Raw genomic sequence first — 25,300 nt, 5'->3', positions numbered from 1 at the left:
CTAACCCATATTATTCTGGGAATTATGTCCTGGCTGTGTAGCTCACAAACAAGTCCTTTGTTTAGAGGGCAGCATTAGGGGCAGGCCCCCTCTGGGAGGCAGCTGCTTGCCATGGCCTTCAAGGTTCCCCCACTCTCTCTCGTGGTCCATTTACATGAGTTTTTTCCTTTTTTGGCAAAGAGTGGGGTTGCAGGTTCTCTGGGTTTGAAGCTGTAGTAACAATAATAGCTCACAGTCACAAAGGCAACCTGATGTTATGGAAAAAGCAGGTCTCAGAGATAGGAAGACTGGGTCTCAAGTCCTACCCTGATGCCATACTGACTGTGTGACCCTGGTCATGTCACTGAACCTTATAGTGATCTAGGCAGCTCTCTAAGACTACAGATAGCAAAAAGATGCATACCTGTATTGGGAGAGAAAGGGGTTTTTTTCCCCCCAACCACAAATTCCTTATATCAGTGAAATCAGAGGTCCAGTCCCAAGCACAAGGATCCTTAGTCTTTTTGTGTGTCATAGATGCCTTGGGCAGACTCATGAAGCCCATGGGCCCCTAATGTTTTTAGCTGTATAAAGTAAAATACAAAAGAAACTAATTATATTGAAATGCAATTGTCCAAATATTTAAAAACAAATTACCAGCCCCCAATCCATGGACCCCAGTTTAAGAACCTCTGATCTATCCTGTTTATACGATTCTTTATGGTTTGTTTGCAAAGCATTTTCCATATTTTTTCTTACTTGACCATCACATCATTCACGTGGCATAGATAATACAGGGACCATTGTCTCTACTTTACACTTGAGGAAACTGAGGTTCAGAGGGGTTAAAAGACTTGCTGAGGATCTTACAACTACTACATCTCTGCAGTCCAGCTTTCTATCTACCAGGTGGCTACCTCTCAAAGAAAATCACTTTATTTACATATTATTTAATTATGAGGTAGGAAGACTAGGAATAATGAGTATGATGGCTCACGCTTATGTAGTCCTTTCAGTCTTGGAAAGGTAAGTCTCAGGATCAGAGATCCTGAAATCTACAAGAAATCCCAGAAGTCATCTAGTCCAACCCTATCATTTTACAGAGGAGGACACTGAGGCCCAGGCAAGTGAAGCAACCCAAAGTCATACGAATATCACAGATAGAATTTGAACCCAGGTCCTCTGACTCCAAAACCATTGCTCTTTTCACTGTACCATAGTAGTACGAGCTGCCTGAATGGGGACCCAGCTGGCCAGTTGGGTAAGTCAGCTTGTCCTCTCCTGTCCTCTCCTCTTCTCTCCTGTCCTGTCCTGTCTTGTCCTGTCCTCTCCTTTCCCCTTAACTGAGGGTCTTCCGCCTGAAGGAAGTTAAATTTTGATGGCCAAAAGCTGCCTAGTTCACTTGGGGTTTACTGGCTACATCTCTCTCTCAAAGACCAAGGCTAAACCCAATTCACTCTGGAGCTCATAGATTGGACAATAGGTCCCTGCCCAAGCACCACTTAATGGTTATTTTTTTGGGCCATCCAGGCTCAGAATGAATGTAAATAGTAACTGTTTCTCTTTTGGCCAGCAACACTGAGGGTCTTCCCCTCCCAGTTTGATTTTTTATTATTTTATTAAATATTAAATTATTTTAATTACATTTTTATTAAAATTATTTTTTTTAAATTAAATCACTTGACTCACTTCTTAAAGAGGCCTATTCACTGAATGGGTGTTGCTTCACTCAAAGTGAGAACCTGAAAAGACCTTAGCTTAAAAGGGCCAGGGTCTCCCACTGCATCCTGAGCCTTCTGGAGTCATCCTGATGGATATGTAGCCACTGGACCCAGATGGCTCTGGAGGGGAAAGTGAGGCTGGTGACCTTGCACAGCTCTCCCTCATTCAAATCAAAGTCAATTGCAAGTCATGTCACCATCTCCAAGATGTCATGGTCCTCTTTGAGAATGAAGGACAAACACAAAGTGCTAAAAATATTATTGTCATCATTTTATTAAAAATAGGAAATGGAAGAAATTTATATGGGGGAGAGTGGAGAAGCAGGGGACATTTATGACAAGGCTGATACTTCCATACAAATCTGGCAACAATTTTAGATCTTACAGTGAAGCTAGAAAACTCAAATCCATCAAACATTGATTAAAACACCTACTATGTGCAGCACAAAATGCTATGTGCTGGAGAGACAGAGATGAATTCAGACAAGGTCCTTGCCTTCTAGTTTTCAATCTAGCCAAGAGGATGTAAGTAGATACAGGCCATAGAATGCCATAGGTATAGAGAAGTGAAGCAGAGCAGAATGAGACTGGTTAGGAAAGAGTCATGATTTAGGTGTGGTGGGGAGCATGGAGAATCAGAGAAGGCTTCCTGCAGGAGGTGGTGCTCGAACAACTAACAACTATGCATGAAAAAAAATTATGATTTCAGTGGGTGCCAGATGACAGAGCCTCAGACTTTTTTTTTCCTGAAGAATAGCCTTACTTCCCTACCTCTTCCTCTCCTCTCCCCAGAGCTGAAAAATATTTGAGCTGGAAGGGATTTTGGAGATGAACTGGTACACCCCCTTCGTTCTAGAGATGATTTTCTAGAAAGACTCAGAGAGCTGAAGTGACTTACCCAAGGTCACAAAGCATGAGTCAGGATTCATATATAAGTCTCCTAACTACCTATCTAATGGTATGAGTTCATCCATTCTGTACTATTCTGTCTCTCCAAAGCTAGGCAAGAACTAATTGCTTGCACAAAGGTCAGGTAATCTCTTTTCCTTGAGGCTGATCCTCGGACTATTTCCATAAACTCAGATTACCTTCACCTGCAAATCAACAACAGTGAAATATTTTGGTTTTCTCATAGGTGTAAATCTTAAATCCTCTTATGGGGTGGGGCCACAAGGTCATGAAGTTTTCTTGGTAGCATTTCATTCTTATTCAGAATTTTACTTCGATGCCTTCCAAAGATGAGCAAACAGAACAATATCTCCCTGGATTCATTCACCCACAGATGCAGGTAATAGAGCATTTAGGGGAAAAAAAGTGTGTAGAGTAGTTTGCCACATCCTTTTGCCAATAACTGTTTGGTGTGAATGTTTAATCCATCATGGTAGGGTGAGAGAGATGGAGAGGAAGACTAGAAGGGAGGGGTAATCTGATTTTGAGATTTGATCATAAGACCTTTTATTATGTTGCCGGGCCATTGAGACCTGGATTGACTTCCTATCATGACAGTAAATCATAGAATCATAGATTTAGCTGGAAGGGAGTTCAGAGTTCATCTAGTCTAAGAAATCTTAATCTTGTTTGCCTCATGGAAACTTTTGGAAGTCTGGTGAAGCCTATGGACCTTTTAGAATATTGTTTTTAAATGCATAAAACAATAAACAAAGGAAACCAAAGGAAAATTAAAACAAATATGTATTTTTTCCTGTTCAAGTCCACAAAGACCTTGAAACTAAGAGCCTATGGGCCCCAGATTCAGAATCCCTACATTTTCCAGATAAGGAAACCGAGGCTTAGGGACATTTATGACCTGCCCAAGGTCACACAGATGATAAGCGTCGGAGGCACAGTTTGAACCTGTATCCTCCGACTTCAAATCCAGCATCCGAAAATTTCCGTTATACCATACAACCTTCTAGATATTTGCAACCATCTGTGCTTTTCAAACACAAAAGTATAGGCTTCGGTTTTAGATTCCATGCTTTAATTTTGCAAAATGTTGTGGTTTAAGATTACTTTAGATTATAGGTTGTTCAATGAAATGTCAGAACGTTATTCCAGTCCTTCATGGGGAGCTGGTTGCTCTAGTTATACGGGAACATGCAAAAGAGGGGAGATGTATGGAAATAAGCTTAAGAATCTTTGCCTTCTCAGTGTTCTAGAACTCCAAAGCCCCACCAAACTTGAGAACTCTTTACTGAATTTTTAAAAAACTGGATTAAGATCAATGCAATTTATTTTCTTTTTCAAAGACCGGCAGGAGGCTCTAGTGCCCGCTGGCCAGGGTCCTGGAGGCTGGGGGCCAAGTTTCAAAATAGGGAAAGCAATGTAGCAGCCAAGACTATACTCCCATTCTTCTCCTTACTCTTAAAAGTAAGGGTTTATCCAATACTTCTATTGGCCATTGTAATTTAAATATCGGTCTCCTTCATCTGCTCATTAAAGCGATCTGTATCTCAAGTCCCAACTTCACTAGCTCAGGCTCTAAGAACAGCAGTAACTTGGATCTCCTGGGGGAGAGGAGGGGAAGCCTAAGGAGAACCTTGTTAAGATTCCTTTTTTCTTCTGTCTCTGGTTGCCTACTTAGCTGAAAAGAATGGGAAGGGTGAGGAGCGATTGTTTGGTCTATGTTTATTTAGGGAAGTTAAAGGACTCCAGGGGAAGGGAAGAAAGATTTAAAGCCACCAGGGAAAGGGGATGGAGAATGGACACCTGTACTTCTGGGCTTAAAAAAGAAAGCAACAAGAAACTCCAACAAATGCATGTAAAAGACTAGCAGCCGGTCACGTCTGGAACCTTCCAACACGGAACGGAGAAGCGAAAATCTCACTTACCCCCTCCATACTTTTGACATAAGTAGGGAAACCTCCAGACGTTCCCTAGTCCCACTGCATAGGAAATGCAAGCGAGCACGAACTGCAAGGGATTGCCCCACTGAGGTCGGTCTTTCTCCATTTCCACCATCGCGGCTCGCTGCGCGCTCGATGCAGGCTCCCGAGTCTTCTTAAGGCTTCCTTGGGCGGGTGTTCGCGGGTGTCTGGGTTCCTGGGAGCCTGCGTGCCTTCTCTGTAGCTTCAGGTGCTCTTCCAGCCCAGCCTGAGTCTGCGGGCAGCCCAACCCACTACGCAAAGAGGAAAACACTCTTGCCAATTGTTATCAAGCATTTTAATTACTAATCTTATTAACGGGCACGCGCGGTAGTAGGAATGCTGTAAATAGTTTATAGACACCCCCCCTCCCCCGCTGGTCCACCAATGCTATAAAAGGGACACTTGGATAAAAGAGCTAGTTCCCTCCCCCTCCCTCCAGCCCCCCCCCCCCACGCTCGCCCCCAACTTTGTCCTAGAAAAAACTTCCAGGGCTACTTGGAGTTTGGGTTGTTCATTGGCCCGGTTAATGGGGCCAGAAGGCGCTGCAGAGAGTAGGAATTGAAGATTTGGGAAATTCATTCTCCTTCCACATTGGGGCAAGGAGAGGGAAGGCCTGGAAGCAGTTGTACCCACTTTTAAGGCTCATTTTTCTGTGGCATTTCATGGTGTGGAAAGGGCTTTCTTGGAGGCATGTCCCTTCTACCTAAGTGCCCCCTTTTATAATGCAAATAGTACAAGTCTTATTATACCCATTTTAGAGATGAGGAAACTGAAGTCCTGTGGTCACACAGAACGAAAGGAAAAGGACAACCTCAGAAGACAAGCCCAGTACTTCTTCCAGCAGCTTTTAAGGTTTACAAAGTGTTTCCCTTACAACAACCCTGCTTGGTCAGTAATAATAATAATAATATCTAGCATATACATACATATATCTATAGATATAGATATATATGGCACTTTTTAAAAGGCTCAAGCCTTTTAAAGACAATTGGTCCTCACAACAACTCTGTGAGGTAGATGTCATGATTGATTATTCCCCATTTTACAGATTAAGAGACTGGTGCTAAGAGTCACTTGCCAAGGTTATTTAAGTGTTTTAGGCAGGATTGGAACTCAGAGTCTTTCTGACTCTCATCCTAGCATTCTACCCACTGAACTACCCAGCTCCCACTAGCTAGTTTCATGACTCTAGTCCTTCATCTCTCTAGGGATGAAGCTTCACAGGATCTCAGGTTGGAAGGAAACTTAGAGATCATGTTGTCCAAGCCTCTTATTTTACAAATGAGGAAACAGGTCCAAAGAGAAGAGGTAAGTAACTTGTCCAAGGATCCACAGGCTAGAGTGTTGAACCTGGTGTCGTGGAGACCTGGGTTCAACACCTATCTCAACACTTAGTAGCCATGTGACCACAGGCAACTTACTTTTAATCCTTCTGAGCCTCAGTTTTCACACTTGCAAAATGGGGGTGATTATACTTGTCCTATAGATCTCAGAATCATTGTGATGCTCAAATGAAATAATTTTTTCCAGTGTAAACTTGAAGATATTTTTTCTTATATCTTATATTTCTATATTGTCTCCCCCACTCAGCATCGAACCCTCTCTTGTAACAAAGAAAAATATTTAAGGAAAACTGACTGATAGCGTGATAGAGTCTGAATAGTACTTAGTACAGTGCCAGGCACATAGTAGGCACTTAATAAATGTTTACCGAACGATCACTTAACGATATCTGCAACAAATTCACCTGATATTGTGCCCATGGTCCCCTGCCTCTTGGGCACGAGGAGAGAAAGGTGTGCTCCATTATCTGTTCTCTGGGACCAAGGTTGATCATTACTATTACTTAGAGTTCACTTTCCTTTAACTGTCCTTTTCTAATAAAATGATACAATAATAGCATATTCCCTTATGGTTTTACTTTCTTTACCCCCTCATCAATTCATTCTGTCTCTCCTCTTTAAAAACCAAACCCAAAACCTCTCCTATCCATTTCTTAGAATTCCTTTATTTTTCAGATCAGGTAATGATAAAGGCTTCCTGTCAAAGGTGGGATTTTAGCTGTTGTCGTTAGACTTCATGTCTCAAAAAGGACCAAGATATTAGGGAGGTGATGCCGTGACTTGCAAGTGAATCGGATTTAAGTGAGCGAGGGCTGTGCAAAGTCACCAGCCTCAGTGGCAAGATATAGATCAGGACGAGTGGAGATGACTCGGTAAGACTTTAGTTAGGACTTGAAGAAGGTAGAGAAGGTTAAGTCGTCGGTTGCAGAGGCAGAGCTAGGACCCAGATCCCCTGCTTCCTTCCTCTGCTCTGTGCTGCGCTGCTGGAGTGAACAGCTTGTTCAGAAGAAAAGCTTCCTGCAGGGGCACAAAGCCTTCCCCACTGTTCATGCGGGCCACCAAAGTTGAGGATGAGCCACTTTGGACATCTTCTCTGGCCTTTCTGCCCACCTCAGCCTCATGAAGGCTAAACAAGCAGATCTTTGTTTATAAAAGCCAAGTTTATGTGGATACTCTGATTCCCAGCAGAGATGGGGAAGGAGAGGCATTCCCTGTCCCCAAACTACACTGTGTATAGTATTAAGAATCCTTTCCCCCCTTATGTAGGTAGTCCTAGTGCTCGGCACCTTGGGCACTAAAGTCAGTAAATGCATTTTCTAATCTAATCTAAACCAGATTACTCTAATTGCAAAAACCATGCATCATAGGAGACCGTAAGTGGTGAATTGTTTGAATTCTATCTTAGGTCAAAGTTGACCCAGGAATAGATTAGAAATCTCCAGGAGTTCTAAAAGATTAATTCTGGTCCTTTTGATGTATTAATCAATCAATCAATCAATCAATTTGTTGTTCAGTCTTGTCCAGCTCTTGACTCTTCATGACCCCATTTGGAGTTTTCTTGGCAAAGATGCTGGAGTGGTTTGTCATTTCCTTCTCCAGCTCATTTTGCAGATGAGGAGACTGAGGCAAATAGGCTTAAGTGACTTACCCAGGGGAACTCAGGAAGATGAGTCTTCCTGACTCCAGGCCTGGCACTCTATCTAGTTTGCCATCTAGCTGCCCTTATAAATCAATTAGTATTTAAGTGCCTGCTGGGCACCTAGGTGACATAGTGGATAGATCACTGGAGCTCTGCCCACCAGCTGAGCTTTGCGGAAAACTAGGAGTTGTCAGAGGTGGAGGCCAGGAGAGAGTGCATTCCAGGTACAGATAGAATATGGAATGCTCATGCCAGAGTCTTACGAAGATCAGGGTCAGGAGTGTGTCATCCAAAGGAACAGCGTTATTAGTGATAATACACCTACTTGTCTTATCTTTCACATGCTCTGTAGAGCGTTTGGTCTTTAGAATCTGCCATCAACTACAGTGGCCCCAAGTCTGGGTTCACCAGAACACTTTTCAGCAGCCTCGTGGATCTAGCCCAGGAAGGAAACCTCAGAGGCCTCCAGTCCAAACCTCTCCCTTTACAAATGAGGAAACCGAGGCACAGAGAAATGAGTGACTTGTCTAAGGTCACTCAGGCAGTACACGGCAAGGGTAGAATTTAAACCCAGGTCCTCTAACTCCAGAATTGGTGCTCTTTCTACATATGATGATGCTATAGGTCCTTAAGGCATGATGGGATATAGCTTTGGGCATGTTCATGTCTGCCCTTCATACTCTAATTTCAAATAACAGTGAAAGAACTATTCTTCCCACGCCCCACCCCACTTGCTTGTTTTTCTGGATTACACAATGTTTACCATGGTCATTTCCCCATTTCTGTTGAGAGCATCACTCTTCCAGTCACCAAGGTGACTTCTTCCTCACCACCAATATCCAATCAATTGCCACGACTTATTTTCTCTCTCCAGAGCATTCCTTACATTCATCCTCCTTCTTTCCATTTGCTGCTAACATTCACCACCCTAGCTTAGACCTTTAACGCTGTTTATTTGGACTTTTCTAATAGCTTCCTAACTAGTCTACCTGCATCCAGTCTCTCCAACCAATCTCCCACAAAACTGGCAAATTGGTATGCTTTTTTTTTTTAAAAAGGGCATTTTATTTTTTCCAATTACACGTGAGGACAATTTTTAACATTCAGTTTTATAAACTTTTGAGTTTCAAAATTGGCATTTGTAGAGCAGAAGTCTGACCATGTCACTACCCTGCTTTAGAAGCTGTCATGGCTCCCTATTGCTTCTAGGATGACACACAAAGTCCACTGTTTGACATTGAAGCTCTTAATCATCTGGTTCCAATAGACTTCACAATACATCCCTATGCATACTCTACGTAGGCTCCATCCAAACTGGACATTCCTACTTGACCTTTTTCATACACAACAGTCCATCTTTTGCCTCCATAGCTTTTCGCCATGTAGAGAATGGAAGGTAATCTTTGCATCAGAGGCAGATGGTAGGAGGAAGAAGCCAAGGTCATAGCTGGGCATTGTATGAGCCTGCTTAATAATCAAGATGGTACATAATGAAACCTTTCTCATCCCTTGAGTCCAGATAAAGTTGTTGGTTTAACTTTTCATTTGACTGTATTTGATGCAGTAACATTTTGCCATAAAATGGGTGACAGATACAATTGATCCATTCAGGGAGTAAAAAGTAGGAACTCAGAAATAACCTTACCAGCTCTCCTCTAGCCCTGGTGTCTCTCTCTCCTGATTGGTGACTGATTCTCTCATATTCCTGTTTCAAGAGAAGCCTTACCCATGCTTCACTTCAGTCTAGACTTTCTGGCCATCTTCTTCACAGCCTTATAAGTATCCTTACCAAATCTTTGGTGTTCTCCCCTGCTTCAATCCTTTCCCCCTACCTTCTGTTCTGGAAACATGATTGAATCACCTGCCATTGTTCCTGAATGGACTGTGCCAATCTACTCTCTTATAGCCCCATTCACTGTCCCTGTAACTTTCTGACCACTACTTAGAGGCACTTGGTGGTTAAGTGGATGGAGTTCAGGGTCAAGAGTCAGTTTCCTCATTTAATGTAGTACCTTGGCCTTGACCATAGCAGGTGCTTACTAGATGTTTCAGTCAGTCGACAAGCATTTATTACTATGTACCACGCACTGTACTGAACTCTAGGGATACAAAATTTTGGCCTTCATGAAGCAGACACTTTAATGAGAGAAACAACACACAAATAACTAGGTCTGTATATGCTATCTATAGAATAACAGGGAGGTAATCTCAAAGGAGATATTAGCTTTCTGGAGGGGAGGGAGGTGTGAGAAGATTGGACATATAGTTAAGGGCCAGGATATAGGGAGCTTTTGGTGCCAACAGAGGACTTTATATTTGGATCTGGAGATAATAGGGAGCCACTGGAACTCATGGAGCAAGGGAGTGACTTGGTCAAAAAAGGCTTGGTCTTCAAAAATGTTTTAAATTTATTTTATTTTTAATTTATGGAATAAAACAAACATTTCTATAACTTAGTACAATAAAAAAAAGATCGCACATGAAACTGCAGATCTATTTTGTACAACTTGCTATTTCTGTCAAATAAATAATAAAGTTATCATGTGAATTTCTTTTTTTCTTCCCTCCCCTCACCCCACCCTAGAGATGGCTCTCATTAGACACAAATATGTGTATGTACATGTGTGTATATATGTATGTATGTATGTATGTATGTATGTATGTATGTATGTATGTATGTAAAATCATTCTATTATCAAACTCTGAAAATAAATGACCAAAGAGCCACAGAGGTTATTCAACAACTGTTAACTCTGAAAAATAAAATAAAATAAACCCAAGAGTCATAGAGATTAGAAGCAAAAAGCTTTCTTTATTCTGTTAGAGAAGGGAAACTAGACCCGGTTGCTGGAGTCTATTCTAGGAGGAGACCCAAAGTATCAAGCCTAAGCCTTGATGCATGTAGTAGTGGCTAGACAAAGACCCAGGCAGTGAAGTGTAGCTGTGGCAATGAGGGGTAACAGCAGCAATGAGGCAAGTTTGATTCATAGCAAGGTTTCCTGACTGGGGCATGGTTCCTACAGGTGCTTGTCTGAGCTCAGGGACCCCCTGGGGCTGGTGTGAACCAATTCTGTGATTTAGCTACAGCAGTGTTCATCCAGAGGGTGAGTGGAAAGGATTGTTGTCATGCCAAGCTCAGGGCACAGCTTGCCTGCTGGGCCTTAGCTCTGGAAGTCAGAGTGTCTCCTAAGAGTAGAATGAGAGGAGTGAAAAGAGAGGGGTCTTAGCATGAGGATCCTGACACTATACGTACTTCTATTTATCAGTTCTTTCTCTGGATACAGATGGCAGTTAATTTTAATTTTATGATATATATATATATATATATATATATATATATATACATATATATGTATATATATATATACATATATATATATTTCAATTTAATTAGTTAATTAATGTAACTGTAGTTAATTGGGATATTTATAATAGTCAAAATGACTTATTTGCTCAGAGTTGTTCTTATAACAATATTGCTGTAACTGTATACAACATTGTCTTAGTCCTGTTCATTTTGCTCTTCGTTATTTTGTGTAAGTCTATCCATGTTTTTCTAAGATCACTGAGCTCAGCATTTCTTATAGCATAATAGTATTTCATCACAATCATATACCACAACTTGTTCAGCCATTCCCCAATTGACAGGCATCCCTGCAATTTCTAGTTTTTTGCCACCACAAAGAGAATTGCTATAAATATTTTAGAATATATAGATTCTTTTCCTTTTTCCCTAATTATCTTTGGAAATATACCTAGTAGTAGTATTGTTGCATCAAAAAAGTATAGGTAGTTTAATAACTCTTTGGGCATAATTTCAGATTGCTCTCCAAAATGGCTGGATCAGTTCACAATTCCACCAACAACGAATCAGTGTCCCAATTTTTCCACATCCTCTTCAACATCTGTCACTTTCCCTTTCAATTATTTTAGCCAGTCTGATAGGTATAAAATGAAATCTCAAGGTTGTTTTAATTTGTATTTCTCTAATCAACAATGATTTAGAGCATTTTTATATGTCTATGAGTTGTTTCGATTTCTTTATCTAAAAACTGTTTATGTCCTTTGACCTTTTGTCATTTGGGGAATGATGCATAGTCTTATAGATTTTACACAGTTCTTTATATATTTGAGATAAGAGACCTTTATCTGAGAAACTGTCTATAAAATCTCCCCACAATTTTCTGCTTTCTTTCTGATCTTGGATACATTTGTTTTATTTGTACAAAAATCTTTTAATTTAATATAATCAAAATGATCCATTTTACACCTCACACTGCTCTCTATCTCTTGTTTATTCATAAATTGCTCACCTGTCCAGAAGTCTGATAAGTAATATGTTCCATGTCTTTAAATTTTGTTGGAATATCTCTCTTTATATCTAGGTCACGTGTCCATTTTGACCATATCTTGTTAAATGGTGTAAGATATTGGTCTATGCCCAATTTCTGCCATAGTGCTCTCTAGTTTTCCCAACAATTTTTACCAAATAATGAATTCTTATACCAAAATTTTAAGTTTTTACACTTGTCAAATACAAGGTTACTACATTTATTTGCTGCTGTAAATTGTATGTCTACTCTGTTCCATTGATTTACCTTTCTATTTCTTAGCCAGTACCAAATAATTTTGATAATTACCGCTTCATATTATCATTTCAGACCTGGTACAGCTAAATCTCCGTCCTTTAAATTTTTCTTCATTAGTTCCTCTGACATTCTTGATTTTTTGTTCTTCAGAATGAATTTTGTTATTGTTTTTTATAATTCAGTAAAAAGATTTTTTGGTAATTTAATTGGGATGGTGTTCAATATGTAAATCAGTTGAGGTAAAATTGTCATTTTTAATTTATTGATCCTGCCTTGCCCATGAACAATTAATATTTCTCCAATTATTTGAATCTGATTTTATTTGTATAAAAGTTCTTTTTTTAATATAATTTTGTTTATGTATATAGTTCCTGGGTTTATTTTGGCAGGTGTACTCCCAGGTATTTTATACTGTCTAGAGTTATTTTAAATGGGGTATCTCTTTTTTTCAGGGTTTTGTTTATGATATATAGGAATGTTAATAATGATTTATATGAATTTACTTTATATCCTGCTACTTGTTAAAGACCTACTCTTTAAATTGCTTTTTGAATTGAATTGGGTTGAATGACACTGAAAGAGAGAATGTAATCTCTAGCCCAGTGTGTCAAACTCAAATAGAAATGGAACCTCAAATGGTACAGTACATAAGGATCCCTGCAGCTGCATATTGACCCCTGTGTGCCTATCCCTTTATTTCCTTTTAAATCACAGAAAACGAGAGAGAGAGAGACAGAGAGAGAGAGAGAGAGAGAGAGAGAGAGAGAGAGAGAGAGAGAGAGAGAGAAAGGAAGAAAGAAAAGCAAAGCAAACTTCCCAAACCAAATCAATTCCTTTTGTCTTCATAATCTAGCATTTACTCTCTCACCTTTACTGAAGGCTTTTCAATTTTAACCCTGAGCAAGAGATAGGGAGAAGCTCTACGGGGAGCAGCTTCACATGCCTATTCCTGCTGCTTTGGAGCCTGGGAATTGCATGCTGCAATTTTATTACTACCAGTTTCCATATTACCAAAATTCAGCATGTAGCATTTCTCATAACCTTCTTATCTCAAGAGATCAAAAACCTCCCTCAAACGTCTCTTTACTAAACTCCAAACTTTTGAACCCTCCTTGCCTAAACTTTCTGTCTCTCTCTCTCTCTCTCTCTTTCTCTATCCCTCCAATGGACTTCAATTACAGCTCTTCAAAACAGGATCTTTCTCATTCTCCTTTCATGTTCTGATCTGATACCATTCCCTTACTTGCTTCTATTTTCTCAATTCCAACATTCTCTATTTACCAATCATATCCCAGACTATCTATGGAACTAATCTCCCCACTGAATTTTTTCCCTTAACAAATTTCCTGATATATAACCAATTAATTGCTAAACTTTTACTTCCTAAATTGTATAGTCTATTACAATTCAGGCAATTTAGCTACTAATTTACTCAAACAATTGTTTCAAACTAGCTGCAATTCTATTTCTTCTCTAGGGGGTAAAATCATCTCCTTAACTAGCACAGTACATCTATCTCCTCCAAACAATGAAGAGGTTGTTTGCTTTTAATCTCAATCCTAGCTACAAACCTCCAAAAATCCATTAAAATGTTTTAGCAGTTATGAAAACCTTTAAACCATAACATGAAATTTATCATAAAGATATTGCATTTCAGTTACAAATCCACATTTCTAATTCATTTGTAATGCCACCTCACAATTTTTCCTCAAGTTGGGTCTTGCAGTCAGAAGGGATGGCAGAGGTGATGGCTCCCAGAGGTTTAATGAGTCTAACACAGAACACAAGGCAGGAAGCCTACAGTGGCTTATCCCTTCTGTGGAGGCACAGGATGTGGGGGGGGTCTAAGTCGTTCTGATAATGTTATGGCTAATTCTGTATTCCCCACCCCCTACAGTCTTCTCTTAGCTAAATATTTCTAGGTTCTTCAGCCAATCCTCATATGACAGGGACTCAAGGTCCTTCCCCACCTTCGTTGTCCTCTTCTGAACTCTCTCTGGTCTATTGATGTCCTTCTTAAATCATGGTACCAAGAGCTGACCACAATACTGATGAAGGCATAATACAGTGGTACCATCACTTCCCCCTTCCTGGCAGCTCCATACCTCTAAAGGTAGCCCAAGATCTCATGAGCATTTGGGGAGCTTCATCACACTACTGATTTATATTAGCTAACAGTTCACTAAAACCCCATAACATGAGCAGAACAACCGCTATTTATCCATGCCTCTTCCAGACTGTGCTTGTAAAGTTGGTTTTGATAAGAATAAAATGAGCATCCTGCCCTCTAGGAGCTTATATCTTATTGGGAGTAGATAATATATACACACATTAATGATAAATACTGGACTCCCAGGTGAAGAAAATCCCTCTACCAAGGCAGATCTGCAACTTTTCTGCAACTTTGAGTCTTAGAGAGTTAGTTGCCTGAAGTGCTGAAAGATTAAGTGATTTGCCCCAAGGTCACACTATACAGAAGGTATCAGAGAAAGGACTTGACTCTAGGTCTTACGGGCTCTGAGACCAGCTTTCTTTCCCTCTGCCATGCTGCCTCACATACATATAAGTATATAAAAATAAATACAATATTGGGGAAGGGGGATGAGGCACTGGTAACTAATGTTGAATATAGAGCTTAAGTTGAGCCCCATTTAAGCTTCAGGAACTTCAAAGGTCATGAGGGACAAAGGCAGAGACAGCAAAAATATGAAGGTGAGGCCAATTCAGGTGTAAACGAATCATTCCACACTTTGGAAGGTGTCTGAGGCTTGAATTGCTCAACTTTTTATGAATGGGACAGTAAAGACAACGAACCTGCCCAGGGAACAGGCTGCTTCAATACCTTTTCCCCTAGCTACTGAGACCCCAACAGAAATGAGGGAAATGTTAACTGACTGGCCAATATCAGGAAGAGTAGATTCCCTCGCTAAGGGGAGGCATCAAATAAGAGAAGCCAGGATCCTTCCTGGGATGTGACAAACTTCAGAGCTGAGGCCCTGAAGGAGCTAATAGGAGAGAGTTCTGCCAGTCTTAGACTAAGATGAAAGAACATCCCAGTGGGAAGAGTACAGTAACACCCAGTTGAACCAGGGGGGACGAAGACTGCAGCTGCCCATCAAAGACAAAGCCCTGGGAATCCAGCAGATGGACCTTTCCAGAGGAGATGCTGTGTCCTTCCAGGAAGTAGCCCAGATAAGCAGCAGAGTTACTCATTCATCACCAAAACCACTCCCAGGAGTGAGGCCTCTATGGAGAAAGAAAGGAGATGGAGTCCCTGCCATCCCAGAGTCATGAGTTTCCATGACCACGTGTTCCCTACGTGTGTGCTTCACTACTCTTGTTGTATCTTGAATGTGTTCCTACCTTCTTTCCATGAACTTATGGTGTAGTCTGGAAGAGTGTGCTCCAGGTTGGAGGGAGGAGGGGAAGGAAGATGTTTTGTAACTCCTGTTCTTGCTAGACCACTCAAGTAAATGTCTTTTCTAAGTGCTAAGTGAATATTTTGTTCTTCAGTCATTTCAGTCATGCCAGACTCTTGGTGACCCCATCTGGGGTTTTCTTGGCAAAGACACTGGAGTGGTTGCCATTTCCTTCTCCGGCTTATTTTGCAGATGAGGAACTGAGGCAAACAGGGTGAAGTGACTTACCCAGGGTTATACAGCTAGAACTGTCAGAAGCTGGATTTTAGCTCAGGAGGACTTCAGGCCCAGCAATCTATCCATTGTGCCACCTAGCTGCCCTGAAATACAGTACATGTTTTTCAATGGAATGCACACTGATAGGGGCTCATGAGCTATAGTATTCATCCACAGGCTTACCCCTAGAACCCAAGGTAGTAGTCACCCTTATGGAAACCCAGCTTGCTAATAGCAGTATAAATTGGTGGAGCAAGCCCACAGGAAACTAGGAATTCTAAGAGGTAGTAGTAAGGAACTGGAACATTCCAGGTATGGGCAAAAGCACAGAGAGATGTAAGATGGAATGTCAGAGGTCGGTTTGGTTGGACCTTAGAGTATTATGAGGAAGGGAGTAATATATAATAAGGCTGGAAAGGTGGGTGGTTGTAAAGGGCTAGAGAAGGTAATATCTGTGCCCAACCAGAGTTGTTGTCACACTAGGGCAGTTGGGGGCATTGTCCCATTTGAGAGCGCCCATGTTGCAGCTTCAAGTCCCACCTCCTACTAAGTTATCTCATTTTCTTTTCCTGGTCTGACAACTATATCTATGGACTCTTTAATTTAAAATTTCTACATCTGTTCTGGATTCCATCACATCCTTTTCAGCTGGACTGCATGAGAAGCTATGTTGGAAACCGGCCACTAGGAGGAGATCACGAAGAATACATTGTTTTGGGGCTTAATTACAGTTCTGGACTATAATATTAACTCTTGGGATATCCAGATTCACACTCATACAGGGGGAAAAGGCAAACTACCTTAGTGAGATAAGCATATGTACATAAATCAATTGCTACCTATGTCTTTCTCTCTCTGTATACATACACACATATCTCTTGGGGACTAATTTTTAAAACTGCATTTTAGAATTTTTATTATTTTTCTTTTTAAATGATTCCTTGTGCACTTAACGTTAATTCCTGAAGATCCCCTTTTTTAATCAATGACTTGGATGAAGGCACGCTTTTCAGATCTGCAGATGGCATGAGACTGGAAGGAATAATTAGCATGTTGACTTACAGAATTAGGATCCAAAAAGGGCAGGACGCGTTTGACCAACACGCTGCATTTGAAAAGATGAAATTTAATAAGGGCAAATATAAACGCCTACATTTTGGTTTGGTAAACACAGTTCACTGATTCAGAATGGAGGGGACATGTCCAGACTCAATGACCTCTAAGATCCCTTCAGGTTCCAAATGTATGCTATGACACTGGTTTATAGGGAAAGGACATGGAGATTTCAGTGGACTTCAATTTCCGCATGAGTCAACTGTAAGGCCATGGTGCCCCACAAAGCTGATAAAATTGTAGGCTACAATGATTGTGTCACTAAGGATGAAGGTGTCATCAGCAAACTAGGACCCTTCTGTAAAAGGATCACTGGGATGGTGACAGCATTGGAGACAATATCATCTTTAAGACAATAAAGAATTTTTTTAGGAAATAGATTTATTAGTTTTACTAGTCGTGATTTTCTCATCTTGAGCCCCTATTCAGTCTTATGGGGAGGCAAGGTGTTTTCTTAATGTTACCTCTGGCAAAACCCCCATGTGGACACTCATAAAGACTGAAATTGATGAACTTGAGCTGGACTTCTAAAGCACCTTCTAGCTTTAAGAACCTAGGATGTTATTGTGGTTTTTGCTTTTTGTTTTTTTAAACCAAGTTCCTCAAAGATAGCTTCAGTGTGACAGTGTCTTTCTAAACACATATCAATAGAGCAGTTGCTGGTCCCCATTACCTCCATCTCTACTTAAGAATACTTAAATCTAAAGTCAGAGAGAGCCAACGGATACATAAAAATCACCTTTCCTAGAAAATGCATCCTATAGTCACTTAAATTCCTCAACTCTATTTAATGCAATTTTAACAGGCATTTATTAGGCACCTACTAGATACCGAGAACTGTGCTAGATACTTGGGATACAAAGACAAAATAATCCCTGACTTCAAGAAGCTTCATTCTACTGGTGAAGACAACACATCCACATAAAAGTATATACAAAGTAAATATAAGTGAATTGACAGGGAGGTGGTAGCATCTAGACGTATCAAGAGAGGCATCACAGGGGCAGCTAGGTGATGCAGTGGATAGAGCACCGGCCCTGGATTTATGCAGACTTTGGTTCAAATCTGGCCCCAGACACTTACTAGCTGTATAACCCTGGGCAAGTCACTCAATCTGGATTATCACTCAAAAACAAAAAACCAAAAAAGTACTATAAGGTGTAGTTCCCATTCACCGAAGGGCCTGGAGCTGTTTTAGTCCTAATAACCAGTTTCAAGGTGGGAGAGATTAGTCAAGTGAAGCCAACAAGCATTTATTAAATGCTTACTGTGTGCCAGGTATTGCGCTAAACTGGAAATACAAAATGGCAAGAAGAAAAGAAAGACAGTCCCTACCCTCAAGCAGCTTACATTCTAATGGGGCTTACATTCTAACACATAAAAGGAAGCTCAAAAGGGTGGGAGGAGGAAACAGCCAAGATGGGGCTCAGTGGAGAAAGAAATTCAGCAAGTCAGAAGTAGAGCCTGAGAGAAGAATTCCTTAATACAGGGGTTCTGGGAGGAATTGACCAGTCAAAGGAAGAAGCTAGAGATGCAGAGGGATCTTCCAGGGTGAGAAGACTATTGGTGGAGGAAGAAGTCCACAGTGTCAGGAGCGAGGCTCAGAGGGAAATGAAGGAGTAGTACCTCTGTTGAACCCCGGACTTGGGATCAGGATTCTTGGGTTCTGGACTTACTCCTAATACTCAGTAACACTTAACTCCTTTGCTTTAATAAATGATTGTCGATTTGACTAAGTGTCGTGGAGTTCAGAGAAAGGAGAGTTAAAGCATGACCAGAGACCATGTCCTGGAGGACTTAACACTTTCAGCTCCAGAATTCCTGCTTTGGGATCCTGTTGGTCAGTTTGGTGAAGGTCTTACATGTCCTACTTTATCTAGGCAGGAAGTATTTGTGTCCCTGTTAGTGACAATGATGATGATGGCAATAATAATAATAATAGCTAGCCTTTCTATAGCACCTACCAAGTGCCTGGCACTCTTCTAAGCATTTTACGATTATTATTTCATTTGAGCCTCACAACAGCCCTGAGATGAAGGTGCTATTATTATCTCTATTTTACAATTGAGGAAACTGAGGCAGACAGGGTTTGAGTGACTTGCCCGGGGTCATACAACTAATAAGTGTCTGAGGCTAGATTTGAACTCAGGTCTTCCTGATTCCAAGTCTACTTCATCGCCAGCTACCTATCACTTCACATTGTACTTGGCACATAGCAAGTGCCTATTAAATGTGGTTTCATTTATTTACTATTAGCTTTCTGGACATAACAATAACAATAGCTGTGAGGCTAATAATATTAACACTGTCTCCATTGCCGAAGTATCATGAACAAAGAGCATCATCGTAAAGGGAAAGGCTCTATGAACATTAGGGTGGTTGAAGGATGACGTATTTGGATTTCCTTCTCACCGCCAGCGAAGGCTCTCGTCAATGTGGTTAATAGACAGAGGCCCAGATGCTTCTTTCAGGTAAAAGGCAAATCATCAAAGCCACTATCTGCTCAGTAAACAGTCATTTCTTTAAAATATCTGACCATGTGCACCTCTCCCGACCTTACTCTCCCTCTAATATCAGACCTCTTTATATGGCCTTGGTTACAAACAAGGAGAGCCCAAAAGAGAAGAACATGGAGGGAAGGGATGGTAAAGGAATGGCCAGGCTGTTTTTTGTTTCTAACGTGGGTCATTTTTGGTTGGGATCAGTTCTATCGTCAGTGCCCAATACTAGGGCTGACGTCTTTTCAGAATCCCAAAGCATCACCACTGGCTGCCCGGGGATGAAGGACTTCAATCAAAGACAATCCATCCAATGAGAAATGTTACCAACAAACAGGAAGAAGTATTTAAACATGAGGCTGGGCATGATGGATCTGCCCCTCAATTGAGAAAATGACCCTTTTAGCTTTGGGAATAGCCTCCTTCTAATAGCTGGGAGTCAAACATTCCTTCATTCAACATTTATTAAGCACCTACTCAGAAGAAGGATCGTTCCTGCCCTCGTGGAATTTCCAAGTCTATTGAGTTGGGGTGGGGTAATATATAACTATTAGGATGTAGCATTTCTTGGGAAATGAGTGCAATAAAGGAGTGACTGAACATACAAGGTGTCTTCTATGGGAGAACGTTGTTCCTGCCAGGCGAGGGGTTCAGGGAAGGCTTCCTGAAGGAGGCAGCATTTGGGTTGGGCACACACCTGTACAGTCACCATTTGCAACTAGGAATAAAATGACATTTTGCTGTTTGCGTTCAGCTCTACAAGATTTATACGTTGATACACATCAGTGATCTTTGGGTTGATTTGTTTCCATTTTCTTGAGGATGCTCTCGTAAATTGTCTTTAGACCATGCAGACTGTGCCTGTTTGTTTTCTTAGGGATAATCAGCAAAGAGACTGTAAAACTCACCAAAATGTGGGGGGCCTGAGTGTTTCAGAAATCCTAAGCTCATTCCTCTCCAGGTTGTATTTCTTTGCTATGCCCCAGCTCTTCCTCTGAAGCCTCCCTGCAACCTTGGAATTTAATACACCAAAAGTACTTTCTGCCCCCTCAGCCTTTCCCTCTGATTCAGTAATGTGCTGATAAAAAAAATGTTTAACAACCAGCTCTTCAGGGGCAAAAAAAGGTATGCAGGACACACTTTTAAGTTTAATCTGCATTTTAAACATCATTTTCTTAAGTCTTGACATTCAACAAAACAATAAATTAAGCCCTCATTTGTAGTGTTTGCCAAAGTCTGAGGTCTCAATGTTCACATTGAAAATTTAACCATAGGCTCTCTCTAGCTAGACTGAACTGTCTCCATTCCAGTATCCAATGGCTTCTCCCAGACCTTCCATTTAAGAAGGGCTCTCAAGTCAGCTGTGTCTCATTCCCCTCAAGGCTGCATACTGCTAACTTCCTCTATTTTGTCCCTGGGGTAGGTGTCTTTTCCCTGGCTCAACCAGTTTCCCCCCCATTAAAAGTAAGCTTCTTGGGGACAGGGACTGTATTCTCAGTCCTTTAACACAGCCCCTGGCATTTTCTTGTTTGGTCATGTCTGACTCTTCATGACTCCATTTGGGGTTTTCTTGACAAAGATGCTGGGGTGGTTTGCCATTTTCTTCTCCAGCTCATTTTACAGATGAGGAAACTGAGGCCAACAGGGTTAAGTGCCTCGCCCAGGGTCACACAGCTAGTAAGTGTCTGAGGCTGGATTTGAATTCAGGTCTTCCTGACTCCAGGCCTGTGCCACCTGCCTGCCCATAGTAAACTCTTAATAAATGTTTTTTGATTGCCTGAGTTCTCCTTTTGATGTATTAAAGAAATTACTATTTTAACCACAGGTGCTCGTGAAAATAGCTCTAACTTTACTATACAGAGCTGGAAATGAGGGTAGGATACTTGCTATGGCTTCTCAGTTCTCCCAGTTCAAAATCTTTCCTCTCAGGTTTGCCTGGCATTCTTTGATTTCTCTCTCATCTCCCCCCCTCCCTATTTCATATTGTTCTCATGTGCACATGTTGACATATTGTATCTCTACCCCCCCCTTCAAAATAACGTAAGCCCCTTGAGGGCCGGGGCTGTTTTGATTTCTGTAGCCTTAGAGCTTAGCCCACTGTTTTTCATTCAGTAGATAGGTAATATCTATTTAATTGAAGTGATTCAAGGACAATTTAATTTATATTTTCCATGAGATGCACTTTTCTGGTGTTGCATATCTTTGTGGTCGTATGCGAATCTAAGTGGGTTTGTGATTGATAATCATTCATTTTCCAAAAATGAAGAAAGACATTGAGTGAAGAAGAGTATGGGATTTGGAGTCAGAAAACAGCAGCCCTCACGTGGCCACCTCCGAGCAGGCCTGTTTCCGAAGACCTTGGGAGCTGTCTTTCTTCCAGACAGCCAGAAAAGAAGCTCTTCATTCCCTCCTAGAGCTGGAGTTTGCAGGATCTCAAGGGAGGACATGAAGAGAAGACAGAGGTCATGGGGGTCTTCTTCCCTTTCCCCTCCCCCAACCCCGTCAAAGCTAAAGGTACAAGTGGAAGACGTGACTTTTTTTTTTTAAATCACACATAACTCTCAGGAGGTGGCAGCACTAAGAGAGAGAGAAAGACAAAAAGATTGTTATAAAGAGAAACTAGGTTTACCATTTACTAATCATATGACCTTGGGATAAGCCACTGTCACCTCCCTGGGCCTCAGTTTCCATATTTATAAAATGAGAGAATAGGGCCACAAGGAATGATCTCTTAGGCTGTGCTATTGCTCTGATCCTCATGAGTACAACTTATAATTTAATTTCTTCCTCCACAAATTGGTGTGGGGAAAATACTGATCTGTTTCTACAGTCCTTATAGACAAACATTCTAAAAGACCTAAAAGTGGGTGAGAAAACAAACCCAGCCCTATGCAATTCTCTGATTGGCCTGAAAGGCCTGGGGGGAGGGTCTGAAGTGAAGGCACTGTGGCCTCCGATCAGTGAAAGGCAATTGTGGCCTAGCCGGAGCTGGGATGCACCTGTGGGTCCCTGGCCAGGAGGCTGTTTTGGGCTTGGCTTCTGATTTTTCTGGGAGACTTCAGGAAAATGAAGAGACAACTTTATACATTCCACTTAAATCAGCAAGAATGCGATTTTTGGCAAAGTTGTTTTTTGTTTTTTGTTTTTTTTTAATGATACTAAACAAAGAATCCTTTATATGCAAAACATTATGAAAAGACTAAAATAAATGCTTCCAGCCGCCATGAATACAAGTATTGGCCTGGATGCCCAGGGCCTGAAAGATATGTGGAAGCTGGCTAAAGGAAAATTCAATTCCCTTCGATCTGATTTAGCCAACACTTCCTAAGGGCTTCTGTTGCTGTGATTTGAGCCTACCTACTGTACCAATCCCTGGGGTACAAAGGGGAAGAGGAAACAATTCTTGTCCTCAAGGGGCTTAAATTCCACTGGGACTGGGGAGAGAATAGCTATATATAATGAAGATCAGGCCCTGAGTCTTAAAGAAATTAGAAACGCTATCTTTCCATCTCGTTCCCTTTTCATTTGTTGCTAACCTGGACATCCCCTCCCCCACTCCCTCTCCCAACCTCCCCCCCCCAACCCCGACAGTAATGTAGCATGACCTTGACTGTTTTTTACATAAACTGGTGCTTATGTGTTCTCATAAATTACTGGTGGGAACAGCACACAGTGGGGGCTGCTGCAAGGGGGCTGTTCCGCAGGCCAGGGGAGCTCATCTGAAACCTATGGACAAAGTTGGCTTCATTAAAAACTATTATGACTTCTTTCTGGGTGCACTCCAAAAACAACCTACTTTAAATGGGCCACAGCCACTCATTAAGAAATTTGAAGGAAACAGCGGGTAGCGGAAAGATGGCTGATTAATCCTTAAATTCTTTCCTTGACTTTGGCCTAAATTTCTGGGTTTTTTCCCCCAGTACAGGCAATCAGAATTAACTGGAACTGTAACTTCATATGAGAAAAATAGATGTCTGAGACCTCTGAAAATATTTTGGGGGGTCAAAGTGCACCAACCAGTCAACTAAATGGTTCAGGCCCTGCTGTGATGCTATGTCTGGTGAGGGGCCACCTGACTGACTCAAACAAGGCCCTATTGTGGGGCCTGGGGTTCACTCCCTCATTTAATCCAAGGGAAATGGCTCTCTCTCAATCCCACGTTTGCAGAACACACACACAACACACACGCCTCATTTCGCAAGCACAAAAATAATTCATCTAAGATTTAATGTCTTGAGACTGTGGAATCTAGAAAAATCTCTCCCTCCCTCCTGTCTCTCTCTGTGTCTGTGTCTTTCCATCTCTCCCTCCTTCTCTCTTTCCCTCTCTCTCTCCATCTCTCCCTCCCTCCCTCTCCCTCCCTCCCTCTCCCTCCCTCCCTCTCCCCATCTCCCTCCTTCCTTCCTTCTCCCTCTCTCCATATCTCTGCTTCCCTCTCTCTGTCTCCCTCTCCACCTCTGTCTTTCTCTGCCTCCCCTTCTCCCTCCTCCTCCCCAATCCCAGCCCCAATGGGATAAAGAAACAGTAAAGGAGTTGTTGCTCCAGAGGGAGATGAGCATTTCTATGTTCAGTATTCTACCCAAGGTGAGAGCTTTCCCAGCTCTCACTCAGAGGCCATTCACTTTTATTTTAGAGTGATTCTAACAAACTTGATATAAATGGCTAAATGCTGAAGGACACACCCAGACATTGATGTAAGATGGGGGGGGGGGGTGTGGGAGCAGTGATTGTCCTTCAAGGAATCTCCAATCTTCGGTGGCACCCTAGCATAGCCAGGCTGAGGGTGATTCGCAGGAAACAGTATAAAGAGATACTGAAAATCTGAAGTGAATCAGAAGACCTAAATGTAATAGATGTCTGTGAAGGGAGGTCACAGAGAGGGAAAGGGGCAGGGCACTTTTCATGGGTACCACGTGGGTCCTTTGCCACTGTTCAAGTTGGTCCTGCTTCCCCTTCCAGTAAGATATCAGCAGGTGAAGGACTGCCCTCATCCCCTACTGCTTCCTCCAAACCCTCCCTTCTTCCACCTTCCCTATGGCTGTGGAGGGCACCACTGTCCTCCCAGTCCCCCAGGGTCCCAACCTGGGTGTCCCTCTCACCCCTCCACCCCATATCCAGCCTGTTGCCAAGGTCTGTCAATTTTACCTTTATAGCATCTTTATAACCCCACCCCTCTTCTCTGCTGCTGCCCTCGTGCAGACCCTCACCACCTCACAATAGGTTGATCTGCCTGCCTCGCTTCTCCCCACTCTGGTCCATCTCCACTCAGCAGTCAGTGATCCTTCTAACTGCAGCTTTGTCCACGTCCCCCACCCCTTCCCTTTCCCCCTTCCAGTCTTCTTGTACCTTACACCACCTCTCCCCCCACCTCCCCTTTCAATCCACTGACACAGGCCTCAGCTAAAACCCCACCTTGTACAGGAAGCCCTTCCAGATCCTCCCTGTTAATCATATTGCTCATTTATCCTGTATTTACCTTGTTTGTATATGGCTGACTTGTCATCCCCCCATTAGACTGTAAGCTCCTTGATGGCAGGGACTCTTTTGTCTTTCTTGGTATCCCCAGCACTAAGCACTGTGCCTGGTACTTAGTAAGTACTTAAAATGTTCAGCTGTCTAGAGTCTGTGACCATTCACACTCCATCTTAACCAAAAGTTCTTTGAGTATTAGCTAATAATTAGGCTACCATAACCTATCATAGCCAAATTTTTGCAATCCATATTATCAACAGCAGCACAAGACTCTGTCAGAGGCACAGAATCACAGATCTGTGAGTTCAGCTGGTCCACCCCCAGGTCCACAGAAGTCAGGACTTACCCAACATGTGAATGGGAATGCTGGGACTTGAGCCCCTTTCCCACTGTCCAATACTGCCTTTAACAGGGCAGAAGGAGCATCTTCCATTTAATGTGTAG

At 41.9% G+C, this 25,300-nt stretch overlaps 1 protein-coding gene across 1 annotated transcript in view; it reads right to left on the bottom strand.

Annotated features, from left to right (window-relative positions):
* SLC6A20 (solute carrier family 6 member 20) overlaps positions 1–4,808 on the bottom strand; it is a 50,886-nt gene extending 46,078 nt beyond the window's left edge. Inside the window, exon 1 of the mRNA XM_020987326.2 lies at positions 4,532–4,808. Within this exon, the coding sequence (XP_020842985.1) occupies positions 4,532–4,661 (130 nt within the window). The 5' untranslated portion in view covers positions 4,662–4,808. The remainder of the gene's footprint in view (positions 1–4,531) is intronic.
* Between the last annotated feature and the right edge of the window lie 20,492 nt (positions 4,809–25,300).

This window comes from Phascolarctos cinereus, unplaced genomic scaffold, assembly GCF_003287225.1.
Source record: "Phascolarctos cinereus isolate Bilbo 61053 unplaced genomic scaffold, phaCin_HiC Scaffold_1;HRSCAF=81, whole genome shotgun sequence".
Lineage (NCBI taxonomy): Eukaryota > Metazoa > Chordata > Mammalia > Diprotodontia > Phascolarctidae > Phascolarctos > Phascolarctos cinereus.
This window is presented reverse-complemented; position numbering and strand designations above follow the sequence as displayed.